The sequence below is a fragment of the Lissotriton helveticus genome, chromosome 5_1 (genome assembly GCF_964261635.1).
Source record: "Lissotriton helveticus chromosome 5_1, aLisHel1.1, whole genome shotgun sequence".
NCBI lineage: Eukaryota > Metazoa > Chordata > Amphibia > Caudata > Salamandridae > Lissotriton > Lissotriton helveticus.
This window is the reverse complement of record NC_136065.1, coordinates 608,899,077-608,926,899: the sequence shown is the minus strand read 5'-3', so window position 1 is coordinate 608,926,899 and position 27,823 is coordinate 608,899,077. Positions and strand designations below refer to the sequence as shown.

Genomic DNA, 27,823 nt, shown 5'->3' with positions numbered 1-27,823 from the left:
TCCGAAGCGGAGATGGGGTTCTCGCCCTGGTAGGGGCCCCCCGCAGCGGTCTGGCTGAACGGAGACTCACAACCCAGATAATCAATTAGAATGCAGGATCACGGTGGGAGAGGACGAATCGCTGCAGTTGGACGCCAATATAGATGATTGGTCTCCGGATCTCCCGCCTGTGGTCGCCACCCCAGACTTGTGGAGGGAGTAGCGCAGGCCCTGGACCCAACTGCTGACATTGCTCCCGAGTCCCTGATGGATGAGGCCCCTGAATTGGGGGGTGACTGAGACGAGCAATGGCTGAGCTGAGGCCCTTTGGTCGGAGTGTTGCATAGCGTGACTGAGAGGAGAGCTGTATCAGTTAAGATGAGAATGCCCATTTTTTGTCAAATTAATGTGAATGCGTAGTAAATTAGCTACGTCCATGTGTTTTAGGATGAGTGGGGGGAGCGAGGGATATGCAGTGGGAGCCTGAGGGGGGTAGCTGCTATCCTTTGCAGTACACAAGAATTGCTGTTCATCTGCTGGTTTATGTATGGCTGGGCGGATTGGTACAACTGCTATTGACTGCCCCTTGTTGGGCTAATTGGGATGCTGTATATGTCCTGGCACGAGCATGAGGTGGGCAGTCTCGACTGGGAAGTTGTGTGTGTATTGTCCATGGGTGTGGAGTTTTTGTTTTCTGTTTAATGATCATTACAAGTTGTATGGATGTGCGGTGGGTGGGGGCACAGAGCTGCGGGAAAAAGCAGCGATGCCATTACATGGGAGTTTAAGTTTCCAAACTGAAATGTCTGGGGACTGGGCACATGTACTAAGCAGCACAGGGTGCTCTCCTTTCTGAAGAGACATAACATAACATTTGCATGCCTGCAGGGAACACGCTTAGATGACACGGGGCTGCAAGGGTAGCGAGAAAGTGGCGGGCAAGGTATTTCACTCCTCCTATTCCTTACGCTAATGGCACGCTGATCTGGGTGGCCCCAGCAACTCGGTTCACAATCCAGTATATGGAGGCGGATGTGGGGGACTGGACGCTATTTGCTCCTACAAGGTCAATTGGATGGCTGTGACATTGCCATCCTAAACATCTATGCCCCGAACACAGACTAACCGGCCTTTTATCGTGAGTTAAAGGATCTTATAGCGACAGACCTGAATATTCTGCTAATATGGCTGGGGGATTTAAATTACATTCTTAACCCTGCGCTGGACAGACATACCCCCCCCCTCCCACTAGAGCAGGCATGAAACCTCGTATGACAAAAAAGCTGCAGTACATGATGAGGGATTTGGGGCTGCAGGATGCCTGGCGAATTAGGCACCCAAAGCAGAGGCTCTTCACATGTTACTCGCCCACACAGAACACACATAGGTTGGATAGGATTTTAGTGACTGAGGCACCCGCCCTTTTGACTGCTGAGGTAACCCACCTGGCTAGGTTTATGTTCGATCATGCCCTAGTGAGCTGCGCAGTACAGTGGAATGCTATTGAGCAGGGGCTCTCCGTTGGCGAATGCCCCTTAAGATCTTGGGGCAGTAGGAGGGAAGGGTGTCACTTTCCCGGGTGCTTTCAGAATATGACACTCAACTGGAACACCATAGAGGTACAGAATGGGAAGCTATGAAGGCTGTAGTACACAAGGTGGGAATGGGACTTACTTGTGGTGTCTGGTGACAGTTACAGCGAGAGTTGAGGGACAGGGAAGATGCATTAGTGAAAAATCAGTCAGAAGACCAAGGGCTTAATAATTTATATGCCCAAGTACGCATGTTGCGCGAACAGATCAGTGATACCTTGGATAGTCTGGACAAATATATGCTTACTGGTTAACGCCAATGACTACATGCCGAAGGGGATAAGTCCGGGGACTTATTAGCTTGGATTTTGCGCAGGGAGCAGGCCCCCCCGGTGACCACGTGCCTGCATAACTCTGTGGGGGACATGGTGTACTCCAGAGTGGGAATACTGGAAGTGTTCCAACGTCCCCTACAAAAGCTATACTCCATAGGCCCAGCTGTCCAGGCGGACCGATATGTTCCGTTCCTGAGAGGGCTCTAACTGACTCTTCTCCTACCAGAGGCCCGGAGGGAATTGAACGACCGAGGAGGTGCTTGAGGCACTCTCCGAAATATCTAGAGCTAAAGCACTGGACCACTATGCAAACAGTCAACGAGGCGTTCAACAGGGGTGTGTTACCCCCCTCCCTCCAGGAGGTAAAATTATCTGTATGCTCTTAAAACCCGGAGGAGATGGTCAGGACCCTGAGGCGTACCGCCCACTTTTAGTGATAAACTCTGATGTTAAAATATTATGCAAGGCACTGGTAAAGCGCCTAGCCCTGCACATGACTCACCTTGTTCACGATGACCAGTGTGGTCTTATCCCCAGCCGCAATACGAGCCTGGATCTACGGCACTGGTCACATATCATGCGCGTGACACAGTACGGAAATGAGGAATTGCATTAGTATCCATCTACTTTGAAAAGCGTTCGATACAGTGGATTTGGGATACCTTCAGGAAGTTTTGAGGGCATCTGGGTTCGGCCTGCGATTCTGCATGTGGATCAAGCTTCTATATACGGAGCCATATGTCTGTGTTCGGGTGGGCTAGAGTCCGTCAGCGAACTGGACATTGGGGCGAGGAACCCGACAGGGTTGTCCTCTATTGCAACTGCTTTTTGCCCTGGCCATTGAGCCCATGGCAATGTGGGCCATATCGGACCTTTTGTAATGGGGAATACGTGTAGGGGAGAGTTCTCATCTTGTATCGCTATATGCTGATGATGCATAGTTCTATGTCTCGTCCACCCGAATAGCAATTCCTAAACTCCTTCACTTATCGATGAGTTTGCCGTTCTCTCTGGTCTATACCTGAACAGGCATAAGTCTTTGATCTTTCCATTGGCGGGGCTGTCTGTTCTACCATTCAATCAATCAATCATAACACTTGTATAGCGCACTACTCACCCGGAAGGGTCTCAAGGCGCTTGGGGGAAGGGGTCCGCTATTGCTCGAACAGCCAGGTCTTGAGTTACTTCCTGAAGGCGAGATGGTCCTGGGTCAGTCGAAGGTAGATGGGGAGGGAGTTCCATGTCTTGGCCGCCAGGTAGGAGAAGGATCTTCCTCCGGCGGTGGCTCTTCGGATGCGTTGTACGGCGGCGAGGGCGAGGCTGGTAGAACGTAGCTGGCGGGTGGGTGTGTAGAAGGTCAGGCGGTCGTTGAGGTGCTTGGGGCCCAGGTCGTGGAGAGACTTGTGTGCGTGGGTGAGGAGCCTGAATGTGATCCTCTTGTTGACGGGGAGCCAGTGCAGGTCTCTCAGGTGGCTGGAGATGTGGCTGCGTCGGGGGATGTCCAGGATGAGTCGGGCGGAGGCGTTCTGGATGCGTTGGAGTCTTTTCTGTAGCTTGGCTGTGGTTCCGGCGTAGAGGGTGTTCCCGTAGTCGTCGGCTGGTGATGAGTGCCTGGGTGACCGTCTTCCTGGTTTCGGTCGGGATCCATCTGAAGATCTTGCGGAGCATGCGAAGGGTGTGAAAGCAGGATGACGAGACGGCGTTGACTTGTCTGGTCATCGAGAGGGAGGAGTCCAGGATGAAGCCCAGGTTGCGTGCGTGGTCTGTTGGCTTGGGAGTGGTGCCCAGGGCGGGGGGCCACCAGGAGTCGTCCCAGGCGGAGGGCAATGGTCCCAGGATGAGGACTTCCGTCTTGTCTGAGTTCAGTTTCAGGCGGCTGTTCTTCATCCACTCGGCGACGTCTTTCATCCCTTCGTGTAGGCAGGTTCTGGCGGTGTCTGGGTCTCTGGTGAGGGAGAGGATCAGCTGGGTGTCGTCGGCGTAGGTGATGTTGAGGTTGTGTTGGCGTGCGATGGCTGCAAGAGGTCTCATGTAGACGTTGAAGAGGGTCGGGCTGAGTGATGATCCTTGCGGAACTCCGCAGATGACTTCGGTGGCCTCGGATCGAAACGGGGGAGGCGGACTCTCTGTGTTCTTCCGGCGAGGAACGAGGTGATCCACTCCAGTGCCTTCTCTTGGATGCCGATGTTGCTGAGGCGTTGAACTAGGGTGGGGTGGCAGACAGTGTCGAACGCTGCAGAGAGGTCCAGGAGTGCCGCTGTTTCCCCGTTGTCGAGCAGGGCTCGGATGTCGTCGGTGGCTGCGATGAGGGCGGTCTCGGTGCTGTGGTTGGCTCTGAAACCGGACTGCGAGGGGTCGAGGGATCCGTTCGTCTCGAGGAAGGCGGCAAGCTGTCTGTTGACGATCTTCTCGATAACTTTGGCAGGAAAAGGGAGGAGCCAGATGGGGCGGAAGTTCTTGAGGTCGGTGGGGTCCGCTGTTGGTTTCTTCAGTAGGGCGCTGAGCTCGGCATGCTTCCAGCTCTCCGGGAAGGTGGCGGTGTTGAAGGAGGTGTTGATGATGTTCCGGAGTTGGGGTGCGATGGAGGACTTGCCAAGACTTGGGCTGCGTTGGGAGATCAGGCACTTTCGAAACTGAGGCATACAAGTTGCGCACGGGGACATGCAATTGCGCACGGGAACACGCAGTTGCGCACGGGAACACGCAGTTGCTACAACTGAATGTAACTGGACTACTTGAATCCTTCTGGAACACTTTACTCGCTCTCCCTTATGGGCAGAATTGCAGTGGCCAGAATGGTTGTCCTACCTCGTTGCCTTTACGTTCTTCAGAACTCATTGTGTGGCATACCAATGGCAGTGTTTTTTTTTCAGCTGAAATAAGTACTAATGTCACTATACTGGAAGGGCGAGCGCAGCAGGGTGGCCCTACACGTCCTAACAGGGCAATATGAGGAGGGGGGTTTAGAGGCGGCCAGACCTATACTAATTTGCGACACGTATCCAACATGCAGCCCGGTGGCTGGATGAGGGAGATAACTGGGAGAAGCATCTGCTCAGGGGGGCGAGTAGAGCCAGATAGTCTACCAGCATCCTTGATGAAGGGGGCGGGCACACTCACAGACCTGCCATACGTGGTCAAGCAGACCACATATATCTGGCAAGAATTTGTGGAGCACATACTCGGACATGTGCCGTTCCACCGGGAACTAAGTAACTGGATTCTAGCCCCAGTGCAAAAAATGGGGGAAAACATTTAATTTCAAGCATGGAGAGAGGGCAGATGTCAGGTGCTGGCAGACCTGTACCCTAATGAAACCTTTATTACATATGAACAGGCTTGTGAAGGCTTCGATTTGGGGCAGAGACAGTATATGCAATCAGGCCTCACATACCTGGCCAGAACAGCATGGCCTACATATCTGAACGCTCTTCAGACTACCAAACACTTGAAGTTATGCTTACCTACAGGAGTGGACGTTGGCTAATCTCATTGTTGTACAATACCATGAGAGCAGACTCCAGTACTCCACCTCCCAGGGCATGGATTGCCTGGGACGGGGATCTACAGATGCCTATGGGTGACAGGGCTTGCAATGCAGTATGCACCCTTACTCTCACAGTATCCCGTAAAGCTTGGTTTCAATACATTTTAATTAGCTGCACCGTGTGTATTTGACTCCAGTGAGGCTGAATTGCATTGACCTGAAACGCTCTGATGCTTGTCCCAGATGTAGTAAGGAAGGAGCTGACTTTATACACTTAGCCTGGGGCTGCCTGGAGTTAAACAAGTTCTGGATACGTGTGGCTGAGCGAGCGAGGGTGGGAACTGGCGTTCCATTGGAGGCAACCCCTGTGCATTGCCTGTTGGTGCAAGTCCCAAGACCCAAAAAGTGCATGATGGCATATACATTAGTGCAATTAATCCTGTTTTGAGAAGAGTTGCCATAGTATGGATGGGTAGGCGCTCCCCTTTAGTGGACCATTGGTTAAAGGACGCACATGAGTGGCCAATTGCACATGAAAGAGAGTAGGAAGGAAGAGAAATTGGATGAGGACCTTAGAATATGGAGAGAACCTTGCAGGGATCTCTTAACCACTGATTTGGTTGTGAGTGATCACATTGAGTCCAATGCAAATGATAATGGATCAATCAGTAAAGAGAGCGATAGCTCATAATACTGCTCGGTATATGTTCCCTGATATATGTGTGAGTATTGGTATCTGTAATTGGCTGACTGCCTTGTGTCTAAGGTTTCCCTTGTACATTGTGCTCGCTTTGGTCCAGGATGGCTGCCCGCACCTATTTATCCACCGTGTAGTTATCACAACATGGAAAAATAAAGAATTTTTAATAAGGTGCCATGACAGCCATTTTTAGAATTGTATTATTATTTTTGCACAGCAGTCACGCTGTTATATAGCATGGCTAAACATTCCTGCCTAAGTCTGCAATGCTCATGCTGTACAGCAGGAAATAAAGCAGGAACAAAAGGCAACAGCAGAGCCAATAGTCACTCTCAAAAGAAGGTCCCGGCACAGCACCTCTTTAATTCTGAGCAAATCAATTACTGCCCCCTTGCGTGAAAAAGAAGAAAAGAAGACATTTGGAAAAAGAAAATCCTACCACTTAAAGAAAGCAATTGTTCACATGTCCTTGTCTTAGCGAAAATACATTTGGAAGCAGATACCATTTGTTGTCACAATAAACATCCATTTTAAAGGAGGAAAAGGCTTCTTTGCTGTGTGTGTGGCATAGTAAAACAGAGCTGGAAATGTTTAGAGGTTCAACAAGGATAATGGAGAAGGAGAAAAAATAAAAGTAGCACCTCCATCACAGCGCGATTAGCGGAAGGACCGCAATCAAGCTGAAGAAATCAGTACTTGGTCCACGCTCCAGCTAAAAGAAGAAAAAGTAAAGCCAGCATGAGCCCAAATAAGAATGACTGTAAAGCCAGCAAATGTTAAGCAAAGGGCCTGAAGCCTCTTGTTGTGCACAAATCTTTTGCAAACAGGTCCCAGGCGACACCTAAAAAGGATCTGGCTATCTTGAAAATCTTACTAGGTGAGTTGTCTTGTTGAGCTAATTTTCATGATCATTTTTTGAAAAATTCTTATGGCTGCTTATATATCCGCTTATCCTGTAGCAAATACTGTTCCTCCATTTCTTTTCCAAATGTTTCCATATGCGTTTCTGTTTAGAGTGTGGGAGAACCAATGAGCTGAGGCCTGTTCGCTCCTAATGGCATTTTTTTGTATGGGTGCGACTTTGTCAAATGCTCGTAAAGCAATTAAAGGAGATTACTTCGGCTTCCATGTTTTCTTCCAGCAGGAACTCTACAAGGCCTAAGGCCTCACCTAGGTTAAATTCAGAGACTTTATACCAAGAGCGCCCGGAAGTCACTGGCTTAATCGAACCCCAAAACGTTTCTTCGAATTAACAAGGTAAAAATAACCAAACTATGATCTGACCAAATCAAAAGGTGACAATTAGTGACAATCATTTTAAGGGAGTGATCAACCTATGTGTGAGTCCTACTACCTTTAACTGAAGATTGAGGTCTGACATGGCTTTGTTCAGATATCCAGCTTTTGTGTGATCTGAGTCTTCTGTGTGAAGATTGAAATACCAAAGAACAGTAAAGTTAACATACTGCAGATACCAGGGAGCTACTGTATTCACAAGCATCTCATGGAAGTTTGCAAAACTTTCAGGCGGGTGGTATATCAAAGCTCCCAAAATGAGAAGTTCTATGATATCTTGAAGGAAAATATCAGTTCCTCCACATTACCCAAACCCTCCAGTTCTTTTTTTGTAGCATTAGAATCCTGAGCTGGAAACCACTGGTACCCCTCCTCTGTTGTCCTCTCTGCCTATATGTAAATTGGAGCAATTGTAAACGAATCAAAATAAATTTTTCTCAATGACTTTGCAAGCATTGCTATTTAATCACAATGTTTGTCATGCATAAATAAGGGAACACTGGCTGATTCAAGATATTTACAGTGCCCCTGGAGAAGAAGGAGGAGGGTGATAAAGTGAAGGGTAGTGAGGGTAAAGGATGGTGACATATAAAATATCGGCCGAACAGCCTTACTGTACTGTGTATTCTAAGTCAAACATAGACCTATATGACATTAGATGAAAACGATTTCAAGACATATCATGCTCCACAATATACATAAATATTCAAATCATCAGGTAGAGCTGAAAGGTTCATAGAGCTGTCGACGTTTTGACCCCCAGATAGCGTAGGACTGTGCTGATGATCAGGACTGGGCAGAGGATTTGGGGGAGGCCAGTGGTCTTGATAACTCACCTGACCTTAGTCTGCGGTCTCCTCCAACCGTGGCTACGGAGGATAGAGACAGTTATGCAATGGTGTTAAGTAGGGCAGCCAAGGCTCTCCACCTCGAATTCCCTACAGTGGCCGTCAGGACTAACTTCCTGACAGAAGTGCTCCAACTGGCGGCTACCTCTTCGGAGCCTTTGCTGTCCTTTAATGAAGCACTGTCTGATGTTCTTTTGGGCGCCTGGTCCAGGGCCAACACAGGGGCTCCTGTGGATAGGAACGTGGCCCAGCGCCATTGCCTGGCTCTGGGCGACCCCCTCTTCCTTACCCAACACCGCATCCCGGAGAGCTTGGTTGTCCAAACCTCTGCATCCCAGATCGCGTTCCCTACCGCACCTCCGGATAGGGAATCCAAGAAGGCACATGAACTACTGTAGCTAGTATGGGTGGCAGGGGAGGGGTGGTCTATAACACAAGTCCTTCTCTGTCAGACAGTGCAGCTTTCATACTCAAACCCACCCACCCCCACACATGACAGAGCTGCAGCGGCAGGTGAGAGCCACGCAGAGTGCTATAATGCATCAATGGCCCAGAGGGCTTGTAGTCGTCCCCCCCCCCCCTTTTAGTCTGGAACACAATATGTCCGCATTGAGGGGTGCAGTTGAGAGCCCAATACATACTCACTCACTCTCTTGCTCCCCGGGCCTCTGACGCAAGAGTTCGCTGCCCGGTTTGGGCCCTGTCTGGGGAGGTGGCAGCTGGATCTAGTGCGGAGAAGACGTGAGAACCCTGAACCTGACTGCCTGTAGGGTAAAGTAGTTCGATTCCGTGGGGGAGGTGGTGGCAGAGACTTCCCCACGCCTGGAGTGGCCTTTAACCGCCCTTCGTGCAGCATTTGTACTACTTGTGCCCACCTGCAGGTAATTAACAGGAGGCCCAGGGGTGAGTCATGTGCTGACCTGCAGCTCCACTAGAACTGAGGAGTGGTCCGGACCAAGAAAAGATAAGTAGCGGTGGGGGATGACGTACCCTATACCCTTAGAAGCCCATCTCCGTTAAAGCACCCGGCGGAAGTCAAGCCCCCCTTGGAAGATGACTTTGCAGCATACATCTCTTCCTCCCGGGACTGCTTGTGATGCCCCACTAACTAATCCAGCATAGGAACTGGGGGCGGGTCCATGACGACTCCCAATCTAGTACTTTGTGACACTCATAATTGGCAGGGCAGTTAACTGGTGCCATAGCTACCTACTAGATGTACATCACTTGGCGGTGACCGGTCATGGGACGAGGGGAGGAGTAGGACCCCAGGCGCTGAAACTACTGACTGCTCTGACCAGGAACTCCCACGGGATACCTAGCCAATGGCACTCATACTCAAAGCTGGAGAAAATACTCAAGGCCATCACTGACACCAGGCAGGACCTACTCACTAGGATTGATGCAGTAGCGGTTGAGTTGCACGATGCCAGAGAAAACTGTCTGACCACGATACACTCACTGAAAGTGCAATAAATGGGATTAGACTGACACCAAAAGACCTGACAGACAAGTTTGATCCCTCACTACTAAGGATCAAGAACTGGAAGCTAGGGCAGGAGACTCGAGGGATTTTCCTGCCTCAACAACTTCCACATAGTGGGCTTCCCAAAAGGGGCAGATTGTGCGGATCCAGTGCAATTCTTCGTAACTTAGCTGATGCAGGCAGCCCCACATCCCCAGGCCTGTAGTGGCCAGAAAAATAAACTGAATGGACAAGGAAGCTCTATTGCAAGCTACCTGCACCCATTCTCTCTGAAAATGCCCGCATAGTCCTCTTTCTGGATTACACACGATCAGTACATTGCTGCAGGGCCTCGTTTCTGGGTGGTAAAACGACGACTGCGCCATGTTGGACTGAGCTACTCTCTGCTGTTCCCAGCTCAGCTCAAAGTCAAGGTCAGAAACAGGAGCTACTTCTTGACCGAACCACCTGACGCTTGGGACTGGGTGGAACAGCGGTGTTATAAATCCTCTGCCCCACCATTACCGGTGCGACAGCCACACGCAGTCCAGGTCATGTGGTACCAGCTGCAGCAAGGACAAGGTGGCCCAACCCTAGCACTAGCAAAGGAGGAATAGATCCAAGCACTTAATAGCAGTCACGTTATGTGCAGATCGGTGCCCTGCCGCCAAAACCCTGGACAAAGTTCCCTCGGCAATCTAGTCCAGCCCGTGCACAAGTAGCATGTCTTCTGTGATACTCCCGGATGTTACTCCACAGACAGCAGATGGCATGTTGTGAAAGGTCACTGGTGACACATGTATGACTACCTCTGGTGGAGACAGGCCCACAGCAGAGTTCAATGGCTAACGAGTCAGGGCTTTTCTTCGAACACAGTATACTGACATTTACTGAGAAGAAATGGGTTCAACTAGACGTGCGATTAGCGAGACTTGCAGTCTGTCCCAGACAAGGGGAGGATCTTTGACACTATGGCTATCCCCCTGCCTTGCTCCTAAGTGATAACAGTGCTCACTAATGTAGGAACACCCCATCTATGGAAGAGTGTATTAACTGTTTGGTCGACGGTGGGTTATGGGGCCACCCTTTGAGGGGAGTAGAGGGTTTTAGTTTTATAGTTTATAGCCATGCAGTGTGCTATTGTCTTGTCCTGAACAGTATGTATCTCTGAGTTTAGGCATGTGAGAATGGTCACACAGTTTCCTGTTCTCTCTCATGCCCACAGTAGTGTTGCAACAACAGAATGGCTAGAGTAAGCATATTAACATGGAATGTCCGTGGTATGAGCACAGCATGTAAAAGGCATTCAATGCAACAATATATTAGATGGGGCACTCAGATATAAACATGGAATGTCCGTGGTATGGGCACAGCATGTTAAAGGCATTCAATGCGATACAAAAGGGGATGATGGACGGAGCGTTTGAGCAAATCAAACACTCACCCCCCAGTCAACTGATCTGGGTTTAATCCATCACCATTCTTTAGCCAACTCAGCCACCCCATTTCAGACATGGCCATATGCAAATCAGTCTGACCCTGTGCCTCAAGGCATTCAATGCAACAATATATTAGATGGGGCACTCGGATTGCATTGCTGCAAGAGACTCACATTGCAGGAGGTGAAGATGACCGCTTGCAAAAGCATTGGCGGGGGTCAATGTTTCTGTACCGCGTACTTCGTTTGTGGCAGGGGGAGCATTAGTTTCGGGTCCGGACCAGAGTCCCTTTCTATTGCATGACAGCGGATATTGACCGAAAGGGCCGTTAGTCTTTAGTTAAAGGGCAATTAGATGGCAGACCTGTCTTGTTAGTGAGCATATATACTCCTAATGTAGCGCAGCCGCCTTTTTGTCTCCCCTATCCAATATACTTGCTAGGTGGGCTCATATCCCATGGTTAGTGGGGGGTGGGGTGGCTTTTTTGTACCCACAGCTGGACAGCTCACATTCACCGTTAGACTTTCCCTGTTGTGACCACTACTGCACACCTGTCCCATTAGCTTTTGCACTGGTCCCTACTGGACTGTTGGCGACCGCTCCACCCAGGCACTAGAGAGTACTCCTATTTCTAACCCCTCACACAACCTGCTTGTGCGACTAGACCAAATATTCTGTGGTCCAGCCACAAGACTACAGGTCATGGGTGTGGAATACTTGGGAAATACATTCTCAGACCATAACCCTCTGCAGTTGGGGCATGGAGGTTCGCGGCCACCGGTCTCCACATGGCGATTGCAGTCTGCCCTGTTGGAAAACCAGGTCTTCTGAGGTGCAACAAGAAAGACGTTCTCTCATTATCTGGCAGAGAACTGGGGCACGACCTTCTCCGTGCTAATAGAATGGGAGGCACTGAATTTGTACTGGGGGAGCGGGGGGTTTAGGGGGAGGTTAATTGCATCCGCGCAGTTGTGGGGGTTAGGGCCGACCCGCAGAGAGACATGATGTGCATAGAAACTTCACTGTGAGCCTTAAGAGGCAGCAGCCCAAGCTGATCATTCAAAGCAGGACTAATTGACTGAGGCGCTGAAGCAGCATGCTCATCTGATAGAACTCGAATGTTTAAACTTTAGAGCAAGCAAAGATGCATGCAAAGGGGGCTTGTCAGCTCATCTGCTGCCATGGCTCCTGCGTAGCTCTAAACCAACTACTACTGTCATTATGATCAGGACAACCCCAATGCAAGTAGTTACTAACCAAGTGGACACACACAGAACATTCACCATCCACTACTAAACCCTATATGACCCTCCCTTCATTTTAGCTTGGTCACACTAACCCCCATTGATCCTTTGGACAGAGACCAGCTCAATAACCCAATTGCCCTCAAAAGCATCAATTAGTAGGTTTGCATCATTTACGGTGGAAGCCCGCACATTGGTGCGGGCTTCCACCGTAAACATTAGGTGGAGAAGCGTGGCTCAGTGGTTAGAGGCGGCAGACCCGGAAGCTGAGATCGACCGTGGACCAGGGTTCGATTCCCCGCCTCGGCGGGTCTCGGGCTCAAAAATATTCCACGGACTCGACAATTCTCGCTCCGGTGCCTACTCAAATCACGGGGTCACACTCTGCAACTCTGGGCAATAGCTTGCTTAATCTCCACTACGGCCCCTCGCGGCGGGATGCCTGGCTTTCACCTTGTGGACACCCTGCCGGGGTTTCTCACAGGGGAATACCAGGACGGGTTCCCTAAGCAAGCGCCAGGATGCCCTTTGGGTGACAGGTTTGCGCTATATAAGTACACCTACATTCCAGTATCTAGGCATGCGTATTTACCATGTGACACAAGACATCATAGACGACAACCTCACCAAAACCATCGCTTTTCTCTGGCCTCAAATGGCGTTCTGGAGTACTTTGCCACTCACAGTGCAGGGTAGAGTGTCCTTGTCTAAACTGGTGATGTTCCCCGGCGTACTCTATATTTCCACAACCGTAAGGAGCACATACCCAGATTCACATTGCACGCTGCTGTAGGGAGGTTCAGCTGGGTAGCGCTCCCAAAATTACAATTGCCAGTAGACAAAGGGGGCCTAGGCGCCCTGAACTTATAAACATTATTATTTAGCGGCATAGCTCTAGTGGCCGGCTCATTGGTTTGTGGGCACCTCACGGAGGAACTAGGACTCCCCTCATACTCTTGCTCAGCGTGTGGTCCAGTCGACCTTCCTTCTCCGAGCAAGACTGCCATGAGATTCCAATAACCTGCTTCGGATAGCGTGTGACCATTTTCATTGCAGTCTGCGACTCCTGCTACTCCTCCCCTCCAATACTCTACTGAAATTCCATTATGCTCTGTCACATTGTTTAGCGACATGATAGGGAGGGAAGGCATGGAGACGTTGGAAGCTGCCGGAGTGGGCCCACTGGGAGCCCTTTTCCAAGACCGCACGCTTTTGCCCTTTGATAGACTGGAAGAGGAAAATGAGCTATGGGTGGGGTCACTTCGTGGCTCATGGCCGTTTTAGCCGAACTAGATTGGCTATGGTACATCACAGACATGGAACCGGAACAACAACCACTGATACACACTTCACATCATGAGCAGTGGTCGCTGACTATTCATAGGGTTTGTGAGAACCCTGGCATACACCACACATGACCCATTGTCCTTCAATGTATTTCTTTTTAGAGAAAAAAGGATATATCCTGAGCAAAATCTGTCCACAGCAATTATATAGAGTTCGTAATAAACGTTGCCACAAAAGTTCTTCTTTATCTTCTTTATTTCTTTACAGTGCTTCAATAGATTCCTAGCCAACACGGAGCACCCTCCTAGCTGATTTCTTTGCACTTGAGGTGGCCAAAAGTATACATGAAAATCGTGAGACTGTGGATTACATTTACTACTGTCTCGGTTATCAGGATTCTAATAGAACTATTGGCCGACTGAATTTTATGGATATTATTGATATATGGTTTGAGACTGAACTACATATTTCGGATCTTTACGTGATAACTGCCCTGATGAAGTCTGTGGCTTACACCACAAAAAGACGAAGCACGTGTTGGCTAGTATTCTGTTGGAGCACTGTAAAGAAATAAAGAAGATAAAGAAGGACATTTGTGGCAATGTTTATTACGAACTCTATATAATTGCTGTGGACAAATTTTGCTCAGGATCTATCCTTCTTTTTTCTCTCTGATAGTGTAGATATTGTCTGCATCTCTGGTAATTGGTGGATAGCCATTACCCATATCCTTGGAGCAACCAGATACTTTGAATTCACTTTCTTATAACTCGCCGCAGCTGGTACCCAACCATCCCTGCTCTATTGTATTTATTTATTTATAGGCTGAAAACTAACAAAGAAAGAGTGGGAAAGGGCACTTGGGTACCAAAGAAAATTGTCACGAAAGGCTAATTTTTAGTGCATACAGCATAACATCCTGCACAGGGCTTACCTCACACCAGCGACTCTCCACCAGATGTGTGGGTCACCCTCGGACTGTCCTTGATGCCATCAGTCTGGGGCGGGTATGGCACATATGTTCTGGAGCTGTCCGGGGGCAGTGGTGCTATGAGGCAACGTCCCAAATGCATTAACGGAGGTGACCGGCTACACAATGAATGTGTGTATGATGAAGGGCTTACTGTTGGGACTGTTTAAGCGCACGAAAATTGCCAAAGCTACAAATCGTGTCCTTGGTTAAGCACTGCTTATGGCCCAAAGACTTATTGCAATGCATTGGAAGTCCCACACATTACCAGGCATTGCTCACTGGTGTGCAGCAACACTTAAGTGGGGAAAGGCAAAGGCCATGGCTCTGAGGCGAGAGGAGGCCAGCAAATTGTGAAAAATCCCCATTGCAGTTGACTGGTAGGTGTTGCTCCTTGAACAAACTTATAAGGAGGAACTAATTGGTCAAGTCCACGCCCAGGTCCACATTTGGTCTCTTCCCCCCTGAGTACTTGGTGTGGAGCAACCCCCACCCAGCCCGACCCTCTACCCGGACCCCTATCCCATCCTTTCACCTAGGTCCCACTGTTCCCTCCCTTGTGCAAATGCAGACTATCAACCTGTATATCCTAACACTGAGTAAAACGCCACCCTGCCATTGTACGTTGTCGCGCAAAAGGGTGAAATAGATATGGCAGGAGAAAATGAAAAACAAACCAAAGAATAACTGAAGATGTGATAATGCCACTGAATGACCTGTTGTTCCTTACTGTTTAAATGTTTATAAAATTAAGGACCACCGACTCTTGCCTGTAATATTGTGCTGAAATGCAAGTATAAGTTAATTGATGGGAACACCACTTCCGTATTTGTCACATTGATCCTGATGCAACTTTTATGTATGTGTAATACTACTGAAATTCAATAAAATTGATAAAAATAAAAACAAAAAGATGCTCAGTATTAAACACAACTGGTATCTTAATCAAGGTGCCTCTTTTTTTTCTAGGGAAAGATGAAGTCCTTGTGTGATGACTGGAAAAAACTTCCTGTGTCACAAAAACAGGTAATGCTCCTGAATTGTACTTTGTACTTGCCTAATAAAAAATAAAAACTAGTTAATGCTTCACTTCTCTGCTTCCAAACCTACCCCTATTCCTCACCCATTAAACCCAGTTCCTCCTTCTGAAACCAATTGGTCTCCCCTCATGGGCCTAGCCTCTGCTCTGATGATGTTTTGGGATATAAGCTATGAATCCTGAAACTTTAGTCTTGAAAGCAGTTTTTCATGTGAACGATCGAAGGTCTAGGAGTAACGAAAATTACAAATAAGTAACCCAGGCATTTTCACCACGTACATTTTATGGGATTCAACCCTGTTTCATTTGAGATTAAAAGTTTACAATGATAGGATTGTGTCTGAGTAGCTAAGAAGTTCACTAAATTTAGCCCACGAACCACTAGGCAATTTTCATATTTTTCATATAATTTTCCTTTATGTATAGAGACTAGGATTGGATCAGTAAAAGAGTTAGTTAGAGGATGGTGCCAAGTTCTCTCCAAAGAGAATCATTTATTGCTTTATTAAATTCAACTCTGACTGAGTACACATCCTGTGAGTAGAAATTGGGGATGGGAAATCACTGAAGGTATCAGTGCTAGTTTAAGATGAAGGTTTTGTGCCATGTATCCATTATCCATTGCTTTTTTTGGGTTGTTCAATTTTTTTGTTCAGTCAAACTGGACTGGGTTTTGGGTATGTTATTTGGTATGAGTTGATTTGTTACATTTTAAACTAGTTTGTTGTTGTCTAAGAAGGAGGCAAATAATGATGTGCCCATTTATTTGGTTTTCCCCTGTGAAGGTTAAGTCCCTTGAGAGCATATTGTCGTCAGATAAGATCATGTGGTTTGTTATGTATCCATGCATGGGTCAGTGAACAAAGAGGTATCACTAGGAAGGTAATTGCATACATTTAATTTAGTGCAAGAGGAGGCGGCTGGTTTATTTATCATTAGCATGTTGTCAGCTGACCATCAGGATGATTCTACCAGCACTCGGGCACATCTGCTCAGCAGTCTGACCCCTGCCCTGACAAGGCAAGAGTAGAAGAATGTTATAATCCTTAATATCTTTCAAGTTTACCTTTAGTAATTTTGGACCTTTTGCTTTTTGGATGGGCAATGACCACTGTGATAGTTTTTTTCTGAAATTTACAGTTTGAGATGTTCCTCTTAGCGTAAGGGGTCAGTTGAAAATTCATATTGATTATTTAGTCGCCATTGGTATGGTTTATTAGGTCGAGCGACCTATCTCAATGCGCATGCGCATTGAGAGCGGGAGCTCGATCTATTGCGGCTTAAACAGAGCTTATCGAGATCAGGCGATTCCCAGGCGATTTCTTCCAGTGCACGTGAAAGCGCGTGCACAATGCCACCAGCCGCTTGCCTCGCATTACCACATCAAAGGCAAGGCGGCCTCGTCTCAGGCCCCTGCTGCTTCACACCCTCATGCCGCTCTCCCCGCTCCGCCCCCTCCCCTGCCCGCCTTGTCGCATTTCTCCTCCGCCGGCCGTACTTTCACTTTGACGGCCGCAGGCCGTCTCTCGTGTTTCTACTTGTTGCCTTGTGTACTCTTCTCTCCCGTGTGCACTAGTGTTCGAGGCTTTCCTGTTTTGTGTCTTTTGCTTCCTTGTTCTCCTGGTAGTTTCCAGATTGCTAGAATCTTGTGTATTCTTTGCCCCTGTGCTCCTCCTCTGAGCTTAAGTGTATTTCTTCGCTGTGGGATCAGTATGCCGTGGCTAGCAACAGACCTTGCTGCTGAGTTTCCTTGTGATCCGTCGCAATCATACAGCTATTTTTCCAGCCTTGGTCTTTCTTTTCGGTTTCCATTGCTACTCGATTCCATTTTTGCGTTCTGCCTAGTTATCTGTATTTGTTTATCCTGCCTCGAAAAATTGCTGCTTGCTCCGAATAAACGCTGACTCGGGTGGCAATCCGCCTTTAATTGTAGGCACTCCCCTGCCGCTCGCTGCAGGCCCTGACGGTACAAATGTTCACCCTAGCTGGCTGGATTACATAAAGACCACAATCACGGGGCTGTCTCGTTAGCTCATTAGCTCCCACTGGCCGCTGGCGTGCCTTCTCTGAAGCAGCGATGTGTTACACATCTGCCTCTCCCCTATCACCAACCCCCGTAAACACAGCGGGTGCCTGTTTGTTGTTCCTATTCAGAATTAGGAAATACTTGTTTCTTTTGTGCCCCTGACAGTAATTTCATGGCTGGAGCGCGGCCAGCCCCTTCCGTGACATGGATGGACACAGGAGATATATTTGCTGCGGAGGTGGTAGGAGTGGGCAGTGCAGCCTCCTCGCCTGTTGTTCATCCACAGCCTTTCAGTATTTGTCACCATACACACAAAAGTGGTTTCGGTGTCTTGGCAACTAACCCGAAGTGACGCGTCGCGTTTGGGGTCACTCGGAAACACACTTGCCTTCTCTCCGCTGCCCACCCACCCCCCCCCCGTCCTCTCAGCTCCCTGCTGTGCACCTTCATTTTCTGACCCTCTCTCCCCACTTCTCGGCCTTTTCTTCTCCTCCCCCATTCTCCCCCTCCTCCGTACCAATACATTTCCCTTCCTGTCTCCCCCGCTCCTTCCCCTGCCCTCTCCCTCACACCCCGCCACCCCTTCTCGTTCCCCACACACCTCTCCTGCCTGCTCGTGCCTAGCAATACGCAGAGTAATTTAAAGCTGTTTGTGGCCTGTAATGCGCTCTCTTTTTATTAACTGCTTTTGCCTCCATGTCACAGTTTAACAATAATCTCTGGACTAATCTCCCTTCTCCCCTTCATCTCGCTGCCCTGCTTTCTCCACTATCACTTGTATTGCTCCATCTTTCTGCATATCACTTCATCATGTCTCTTTGCTTCCCCTTCTCCACCTATTCCTCATTTACTTCCACTTCTTCTCTCTCCGCGTTTTTACATCCTCCTCCTCTTTTTAGGTCAAGCCAATTTAGAAGCGCAAACCTTCAAGTACACGCAGTTAAAAAATTGTCCAGCGCAACTACCACTGTTAAACAAAATGTGACTGGTTGCTTTGTGTTCTTTCTAATGTTTGGAAACTTGCAGCTTGTTATTTTTATGTCTTTTCATTCCCTTTTACAATTTCTCTCCAGCCTCCTCGTGCTCCATTTTTCCTTCTTTCTGCCTTGCTGTCCCCTCCCTTCTTCTCCCACTAACACCTCATATTTCTCTATTTTCTCTCCTCCTCTCGACATTCTGCCTTCCACTCACTTCTGTTGTTCTGTCTAATGCAAGACCTATTGCATTGCAAATGCGTGTTTAAGTCACATTGGCAGGGTGGCTTGAACGTGCAAATACAGTATAAGTAGTGCTAAAAAATGACAGATGCTGCTTGAAAAACTTATTAGCGGCTATGTTGTTCTAAAAAGCACAAAAAAGAACCCGCTCGGAGAACCATAAGAGAGAAGCACGGAGCCTGCATGCCACTCGTTGTATAGAAAGTGGAATGTATATTATATTGCCGTGCTGCAGGTACTAAAGTAAATCAAACTAAGAGGTGCAGCAGAACCAGATGACAAACACCGCTTTAGAATAGGCTATTGCATCTTCTTGCAGTATCTCGATTGGTAAGAATAAAGTAGAACCATTTTAAAGGCTGCTCTGTTTGTCTGGGACAGTCAACTGACACTGCAGCCCTCACCCCCCTGGCTCTCTAAACACACACACACACACACAACGGGTACGAGAAAAGTTCAGTGATGTTTACATCATCCATCCCATGGACCCAGCCCCCGGACGGAAGCAAAATGTTCTACTTGGGATGGGAGATGGGGCTGCTTAGGCGAGGGCTAAAAGATGAAAGTCATCCTCGTGGTGCCACTGTACATGAGAGCGTGAGCTAGTGCACCAGGCGACAGCAAGGAAAAACCAGCATTTCATAGCCAATAGGTCTCGCCTTTGGGATCTTATAAGTGTTTACCCATGCAACAGTTGATATTGTTGCACCAAGGATATTGTGCTGCTTTACTAAATACTTATAAGGTCCCAAAGGCGAGACCTATTGGCTATGCCAATGCTTGTATATATTTTATATCTTTTTATTTGACAGCAATTCAATGCATTACAACAGTCACAAGTCATCGCAGTCATTTGCGGTGCTTCCCCAACTTTCAGATGCAGATATACAAATGTCTTTGATAAATAGGTACAAAAATAGCAACCTGAGCTATACGTAACATATCTCAACCTTTAACTGATCACACACATCTGGTACCAGGGCTAACTCAGATTCTTTAGTTATGCTTATCTAATGCATGGCGCTGAGCCTAGGGAAGTGTAACCTTGTACAATGGGCGTGGTGAAAGGGGCCACAGGTCCAGATCATCTGCAGGTTTCGGGATCTGCCCGAACCAGTCTCATCCTAGCCCCTTTGGTTGTGCACCACTCTGCTGCTGCCTCTTTCAACCAGCTCTCCACTTTTGCAACCCTATTACTCAACCAGTAGATCGCCTGTCGCAGTCTGGCCAGCAGTAGGCTAAAGTAAAACTTTTTTTTTCATAGGGCGCTTGGCTGTGGGTGCGGGAGTGGTAGACCCTAATCCCCAGTAGGAAAAACTGTGGGGTTGCCGGCAGTTCCAGGTTTAGCCTTGCCAACTTCTCCCAGTATCTCCGGATCTGTATACATGCCCTCGTCGGGTGGTGATATGCGGCTCCATCTTGGTCGCACTTAGGGGATTGAAGTGATTTTGTATTGTCCAGCTTATGGGGCAAGGCTGGGGTTATATGTACGGTGCACAAAATGAAATTGTATCAGCCACAATCTGCTATTACTGTATGCCGTTTTGGTAAGTGTGAGCACCTCCTACCATTGTTCATCTTGAAACTGCTCGCTACTGTCCACCTCCCATTTGCTCCTTGTATGCAACAGTGGTTTATTGTGTCTGCACGGATTTCCTGATAAAGGCACTCTATAACTCCTGTTCCCTCATCTGCTTGCAAGGTTTGTGTCCGGGTTTCCAAGATGCATGGCTCTGTAGTCTGTGAGCCCTGTTTTTTGGGCCACCTGACGTATCCCTCGATAGTGTAAAAATTGTCTGTCCCCAACTTGGAAGAGGTCTTGCGACTTGGCCCAAGAGAGCAAAAGTCAGTCAAAATAAATATCGCCTGCCTCGCAATAGCTTCTCAGCTTTGCATATTAAGTTACTTGTCTATTTTCCAAAATCCAGGGAGGTCCCAGAGCGTATTTATTTAACGTATTTTATTGGTTTTTTTTGGACAACATAAGATACGCATCACATTTCAATTGCATATTAGGTATCATACTCCCCTACAGTAACTTGAACATATTCAATCTGTTGTTGAGTCCATGCTGTTACATTGATAAAACAACCCCCCCCTGAAATTCTCAAGAAACCCCAACTCCCATCCTCCCTCCCCCAGTTACAGATTCCAACTAACACCAGCATCTTGAATATAGTGGAGTTTTGCTGAGACCCCTACCTCCTTCTAGCTGTGTTCTCATGACTCCCATCCTTCTTTGCGAGTCCAGGATTGAGATCTGTCATTTCTGGATCAGTTATCCGTTATGCGGTTTCTCTTCCCCACCCTTGATCCAAAATCTGTAAACCAACCGTGCTGAGGAATCGAATGATTTTGACTAGTTTTTACATGCAACCATACCTATCCAATGTCTATAATCCTCGTCATAGGTTTGCGTTCACCTGTTTCCGGCTGGATATCTTCCACCATTTAATTAGCTTTCCTACCGCTAATAACTGGTCACCTGACCTGGGAAATTGCACGTGTGATGACATTTCACCTCAGAACACCATGCACACCGTGCTTTTCTGTAAACACTTCTTAAGGTTTAGACAGAAACTCATTAAACCCCTGTTATTAGAGTTGGGTTTCAGACAGTGTCGCCCGGCGTATATTTATCTGCAAATGCTACCAAACATTTTAATCTGTTCAGAAATGTCACGCTTTTTGTTGGCTGTCATCAACTACAAGAAGCAGTTGTAAATATTAAACACATGATTGTACTGTGAAGTCAGTCTTTTTAATACCTTGTGCTTTCTTGCTTTTTATACGGAGGAATTTTGTATTTTGTTTTAAACTGTATTTTGGTCATTTTAAAGTATTGTGATGGATGTAATATGTAGCTTTTATGACTCACTTGTGGTTTCGAATAAAGCTTACTTTGATTTGACTTCCACCCTTCTTCGTGAATCCAGGATTGAGATCTGGCATTTCTGGATCAGTTATCAGTTATGTGGTTCCTCCTCCCCACCCCTGATCTGTTGCTCTGGGCTCCTCTGTGCGGATCCCCCCTCTGGGGAACACTCCTCCGACACAAGCTCCAGCTCTCTTAAATTAACTACCAGCCCCTCCCAAGCTCTGACACTCTCTAATGAGCAGAGTCCCCGTCTGGCATTTCTAAGGAGTACTCTCCCCTCCCAACCCGCCCACTTCTCTAATTCTCTCTTCCAGGCTGGGATTCTGGGTCCCACAGGGTACTTCCATTGACGCGTAATCTCACGCTTAGCTAAAGCCAAGGCCAGGTCTTTGAACCTGCTAGTGACCCATGTCTTAGAGATATGTGGAATAAATCCCAGGAGACAATGTGCCGGGCTCATGGGACTGGTCTCTCTATTATCACCCCAATGGTAGCAGAAACTATAGTCCAATAGTTCCATAATTCTGGACATGCCCAGAGCATATGGAGGAGTTCCTCCATCAATATAGTCACCCACGGTTTGCCTTCCAGGGGGATATTCGAATCCTCTGCCCATCTATCCCATAACGCGGTCTGTGGTTGTAAGGGGTCTCTGCTAAGGGCCCCTTAGAGGCATGCAACTGCTTTAATCCTACCCCTCGCTGAGCCCATATAGCCTCACGTTGCGTGGTGTGGAGGCTCAGTCGTTCCCGTTCCCCAGTGCGCACTAAGCGCTGCCACAATCCCCGCATGTAATAAGAAATGCCTGTGGGGCAAATCATATCCCTCTCTTAAGTCTTCGAAAGGTATGAGCTCCCCGTCTCTATACAAGTCCCATAGTCGTGTCGCCTCTGCTGACTCCCAGTCACTGAGGACCTCCCATCGAGCACCACGAGGAGCCCTCTCAGTACTCTAACGGGTAGGTCAGATGAGTAGGGAACCCAGGTATGCGTCATTCGGAGGCAGCGTCTCCAACAGCGCTGTGCCACCCACACAGACTCGAGTCCTCCACTGAGGCTCTGTCTATTCTCAGCAGTAATCACCATAGAAAATGCAGGTCCGGCGTAAGCAGGTCCGCCTCTTGTACCGGAGACTGCTGGTCTCCCACCCATCTCTCCAACCACTGTAATTGGGCAGCAATAAAATATCGCTCAAAGTCTGGGACCCCTCAAACAGTTCCCACTCTTGCAGGGAAATTTGTACAGTTTGCTTCCTAGGGATCCGTGCGTCCCTCTCTCAGTATAGTGCCTGTGTGAGTTCCTATTGTGTTTTCACCCTCTTCAGGGGAGATCAATCAATGCCGCTTTCTGTCCCATGCCTACCCACCATAAATTGAAGTTGTGAAGTCTGATAATATGCTTCCAGGTCTGGGACCCTGAGTCTTCCCTGTTCATATGTGCTTTGCAGTGTTTTCCATTTTTACTGTACTCCTCTTCTTCCCTTAAACTAAGCTGATCAGTGCCGATTTGAGCTTGATGAGCCTGGAACATCCTGCATTGAAAAATGCATCAGCATCTGGGGAGCACCAGCATCTTTACTAAGGCTATCCTGCCTGCCATGGATAGAGGCAGCAATATCCATTAGTTCAATCTATCTTGTATGTCCAACAAAGGTTTTTGGGATTCAAAGCTATCCAACGACTGTGATCATTGGATACCTCAATCCCTAGATATCGAAATGAGGGTAGTTCCCAGGGTATTCCTACCAGCAGAATCAGTTCTGTAGTCCGTTCAGTTCAGTTCAAAAATCTTTATTCGAATTCAAAGAATTCATAAAAGCACATCATAATTTTACATATTGTTCTAAAATCCTTAAAAATATCACAAAATTGATTTAATACACCATAATAAACGCTGTACAGATTAGCAAAACTACCATACAAAAGATAGTCCAGGGTTGTTCATCGTCCTCCGGGCTCGAGTAGCAACTCTCAGAAAAGTGCAAGTGCGAAAAATGATTTCTTAATTTTCTAGGGAAAGCATCATCTGGTAAGATTGTTCTAAGGAAACCGGTCTATGTTTAAAAAAAAAAAAGCAGTTAAAAGCCATTTGATATATTTTAAATAATATTTACAATATTTAGTTCTGTAGTCAGCCCGCTTAGGCCCCCAAAAGGAAATATTGTGAACTTTAACTGTCGACTCTGAGGCCTGACTGCTGTCGGAAAGTATCCTTTACAAAGAAAATCAATCTAATTTAGGCAAAATATCCCAATCAAGATTGGCTCTGGTTGTGTCTTAATTGACAGTATCGAGAAATGTATTCACAACTAATGAAAACACAACAATACATGAAAAGGTGAGTGAGCTGGCCTTGACGGGGTAATGGGAAATCCGCTGATTTCCTTATCACAGGCAAGTGACTTAAAAGTTACTTTTAGGTAGAAAAATGTAAATTAACAGAAGTCACAATCGGAAATACATATTATACTCCACATATATAATGAATTACAGTTTAGAGTTAAGATGTAAGTGTCGACAAATTTTCGATCCCCAACAGGGTTATGGGATCATCATCAGGACTTTGTAAGGGACCTTTGTCTTTTAAAACTAACTACTACCCTTGGTCCCTTTTAACTCTAAGGGTTTCCTTGTCTCTTTTTCTGAGTCTGAAAGCTTCCAGCTCACTAAGCAGGAAGTTCAGGGATATTCTTGGGTTGTTTAGGTATACTAAGACATCGTTTGCATAGAGTGACAGTACATGCCACCTGTCCCACATTTGTATCGTCCATTCAGTGAGCGGCTCCCGTAACTGGCTTGCTAGGGGTTCACTGGCAAAAGCAAACAGCAGTGGCGACGGGGGCAGTCCTGTCGAGTGCCTCTGCCCAGCTTCCACTCCACCAAAAACATGTAATTTGTGCAAACCCGTGTCAGAGGCTTGGTGTACAAAAATTAGACCGTTGCAATCCAGCATGGTCCAAATCCCATTGCCCTAAGCGTCTCAAACAAGTAGTGCCATATTTCTGTGCCAAATGCTTTTTCTGTGTCTAGTGACACAACTGACATTTCTTGGTCTCCATGCCCAATATCCCCAGGCACACTGACCAGACGCCTTATGTTTAGTGCTGTTCACCTACCCGATATAAAACCTTTTTGGGTTGAGTGCACTAGTGACCTAATTACTCTCTTGAGGTGCATGGCCTGTAGGTTGCCTAGGATTTTATGATTTGTATTCAGTAGAGACCATGGGCGGTAGAATTTGCATTTATGTGGACCTTACCCATTTTGAGGAGGATAGTAATAGTCACCTCTCTCTTGGATTTGGGCAGTTCCCCTACATCCAGTGCCTCCTGATAGACCTGGAACAGTTCGTCCATTAGCGTACTTGCAAATGTTGATACCATTCTGCAGGCAACACACTGGACCTGGTGTCTTTGCCCTGTTCAGTTTTTTTTTTTTACCCCCTGTTTGTTTGCTGCACTGTTATGGGCCCCTCTAAATCAAGTTGTTGCTTACGCGTGAGAGTGGCCAATGTATGCACCTGCAGTACTGCGTATGTGCTCCGATCTTGTAGGTGGCGGGACTTGTGTAATGTCTCTTATAGTAAGCTTCTAGTATGCTAAGAATGCATCATTGACGTCCCCTTGGGTAAACACTGTAACTCCCGTCTTGTCCATGATGGCCCTAATGGACGCTGGTGCCAGTCTGACTTTTCTCCCTCCTATGCAACAATTGTCTACACTCTGTGTGTTTCAGCGGCTCTTTTTCCTTTCTCTTTTCTGTGAATAGTGTCCTCAAAGCATGTGTTTGTCGCAGGGCTGCAGTTGCGTTGGCGTGCCTAGATCTAATCTAGTTCTTTTTAGGCCTTTGATATTGGTGTCGCAAAGTCTTTTTTCCTTGTGTATTCCCCGGCCAGTGCTCCACTCCATATCACCACTTTCATGGCATTCTATCCCACTCCCCTTGTTCCTGCTGTGTTTGTGTTGTGTTCTAAGTATGAGCAAAACACTTCTCCCATTTCTTGCTGGAGCATCATGTCCATCAGTAGGGAGACCAGGAATCTTCACGTGGACACCATTACCCTGAATCTTGAGCACCGCTACTTAAAGTGCACTGGGGACTGGTCTGAAAGTACTAGGCCTCTGTAAGTAATATTTAGTATATATTCGACATGCGGGCGATCTAGCAAGACATAGTCAATTGGTAGTGTAGTTCCTATAGTACCCTTCATGCAGGACCTGCGCTATTTATGGATAACATATACTCTGGGTCTGGTGGTAGACTGACTCTGTACACCCTGCCTAATATGTTAGCCTATGTTTTGCATTAGCTAGCTCGCACTGCCACTAGAATCTCCTATTATCAGAGAGATTCGTTTTTGGCAACCTTAGAACACAACTAACCTTGATTCCTCTTACTTGTGGAAACAATATACTACTTTTCACCCAGTCACTCGTGCTTACTTGTTTTGCTCTCAGAGAGATACAAGGAAGAAACAGTCGGGCGTGTTTACAATAAGAATGTATTGTACCATTCTACTCATGTAAAACAAATGTGCTGCTATAACTGTGACACAGTAGCAGAGATATATAGTAAATAAAAAGGAATAGTATTGTTCTACCATTTTGCAATAGTAGTCAAGTCAAGTCAAAAACACTTTATTCGATTGTTTAAAATCATAAAAGTATGCTATACATTCACTTTCGATCACAACAACCACAATTTGTTTAAAAAGCAATTTTAAAATTATTATTAAAAACAAGAATTCATTTGTACACATCTACAGTAGTGGTCGTGATAACTATACATCCAATTTAAATCAAAGTTCACAGAGTTTAAAAAAATGTGCAAATCTTACAAAATCTATGAATTAAAAACAACTGCAGTTCTAGTTACAAACTTTTTTTACGACCAAAGAGAAATGTGCAAATATTGCAAAATGCATAAATTCATATTTACTACAGGTTAATTGTTACAAAGCTATAAACCTAAAATTATTTTTATCATTCTTCATTTCCCAAGATTTCAAGCCGGGGATGGCCGGAGTCTTTTTTGTTTTGACCGAAAAGACACTATCAAGAAATTAGCTACCCATACATTACTAGTGGTGATTCCATAAGCTGAAGGTACAATAAAGCCGGTTTAACCTGCATAAAACCTTTATCTTTTAGTATTGGTTTGATACATTTTTCCCTACCGCTCTTAAAAAAGGGGCAAAAAAACACAAAATGTAATATGTCCTGGTCAGAAAAATCATCACATTTGCAGGGAGCATTCTCATGGGGTTTACACCACTTAGCATAATCTCCCAACAATAAATGAACTTGATTAAAGCGAAATTTTGTAAGGAGCCAGCGATGAAATGGTTTATTGACTATCGTCAAATATGATTGTATAGATAATGATGTGATCGTCAAGTAATGGGACCTTACAGTTGACTTCATAATTTCGCTAGCCTCTCTTTCTGCTTCCTTTTTCTTTATAAAGTGGATCTTAACCCATCTAATGTCCTCTCTCGTCAGATTCTCAGGGTCTGTATATAAATCAGGGCGGCCCAGGTATCCTGCTGTTGTTTTAATATATGTTAACCACCCGATCTCAGCCACATTGTCCCGCCCCATACAATCCCTGATGATCTTGTGATTTAAAGTTAAGTCTGCATTGAGCCATGTTCTGATCCATGACAAGAGCGGGGCCAAGGACAGTGTGTCTTCAATATACCCCATCCCCAATTCCATATGGACTGCAAAAGCTGGAGTGGATTGGGGGAGGCCCATAAGGGATCGCAAGAATCTATTTTCCTCTCTTTGTATTTGAACCAAATTTTTAGTGCCCCATATCGAGGCCCCATACCTAGCAATAGCCAGGGTTTTGGCTCTATAGATGGACAATATAGCCTCTGCTGGTTTCCCACCCAGTCGTTTTGCGAAACCCAGAATGGCGGCCGCCGATCTCTTTACGCCCGCTGCTTTGCTAGAGATTTGTGGTGCCCAAGACCCTTTCTCATCAAACACCACACCTAGGTAGGTAAAAACTTTGACTTGGGTGAGTACTGAGCCATTACAGGAGAGGGTTCTTATACTGTTCTTCGTTTGCCCACTGCC

At 46.9% G+C, this 27,823-nt stretch overlaps 1 protein-coding gene across 1 annotated transcript in view; it reads left to right on the top strand.

The window, feature by feature from the left end:
* TFAM (transcription factor A, mitochondrial) overlaps positions 1 to 27,823 on the top strand; it is a 183,584-nt gene that overhangs the window by 135,417 nt on the left and 20,344 nt on the right. The window contains exon 6 of the mRNA XM_078642971.1: positions 15,552 to 15,608. Within this exon, the coding sequence (XP_078499097.1) occupies positions 15,552 to 15,608 (57 nt within the window). The remainder of the gene's footprint in view (positions 1 to 15,551; positions 15,609 to 27,823) is intronic.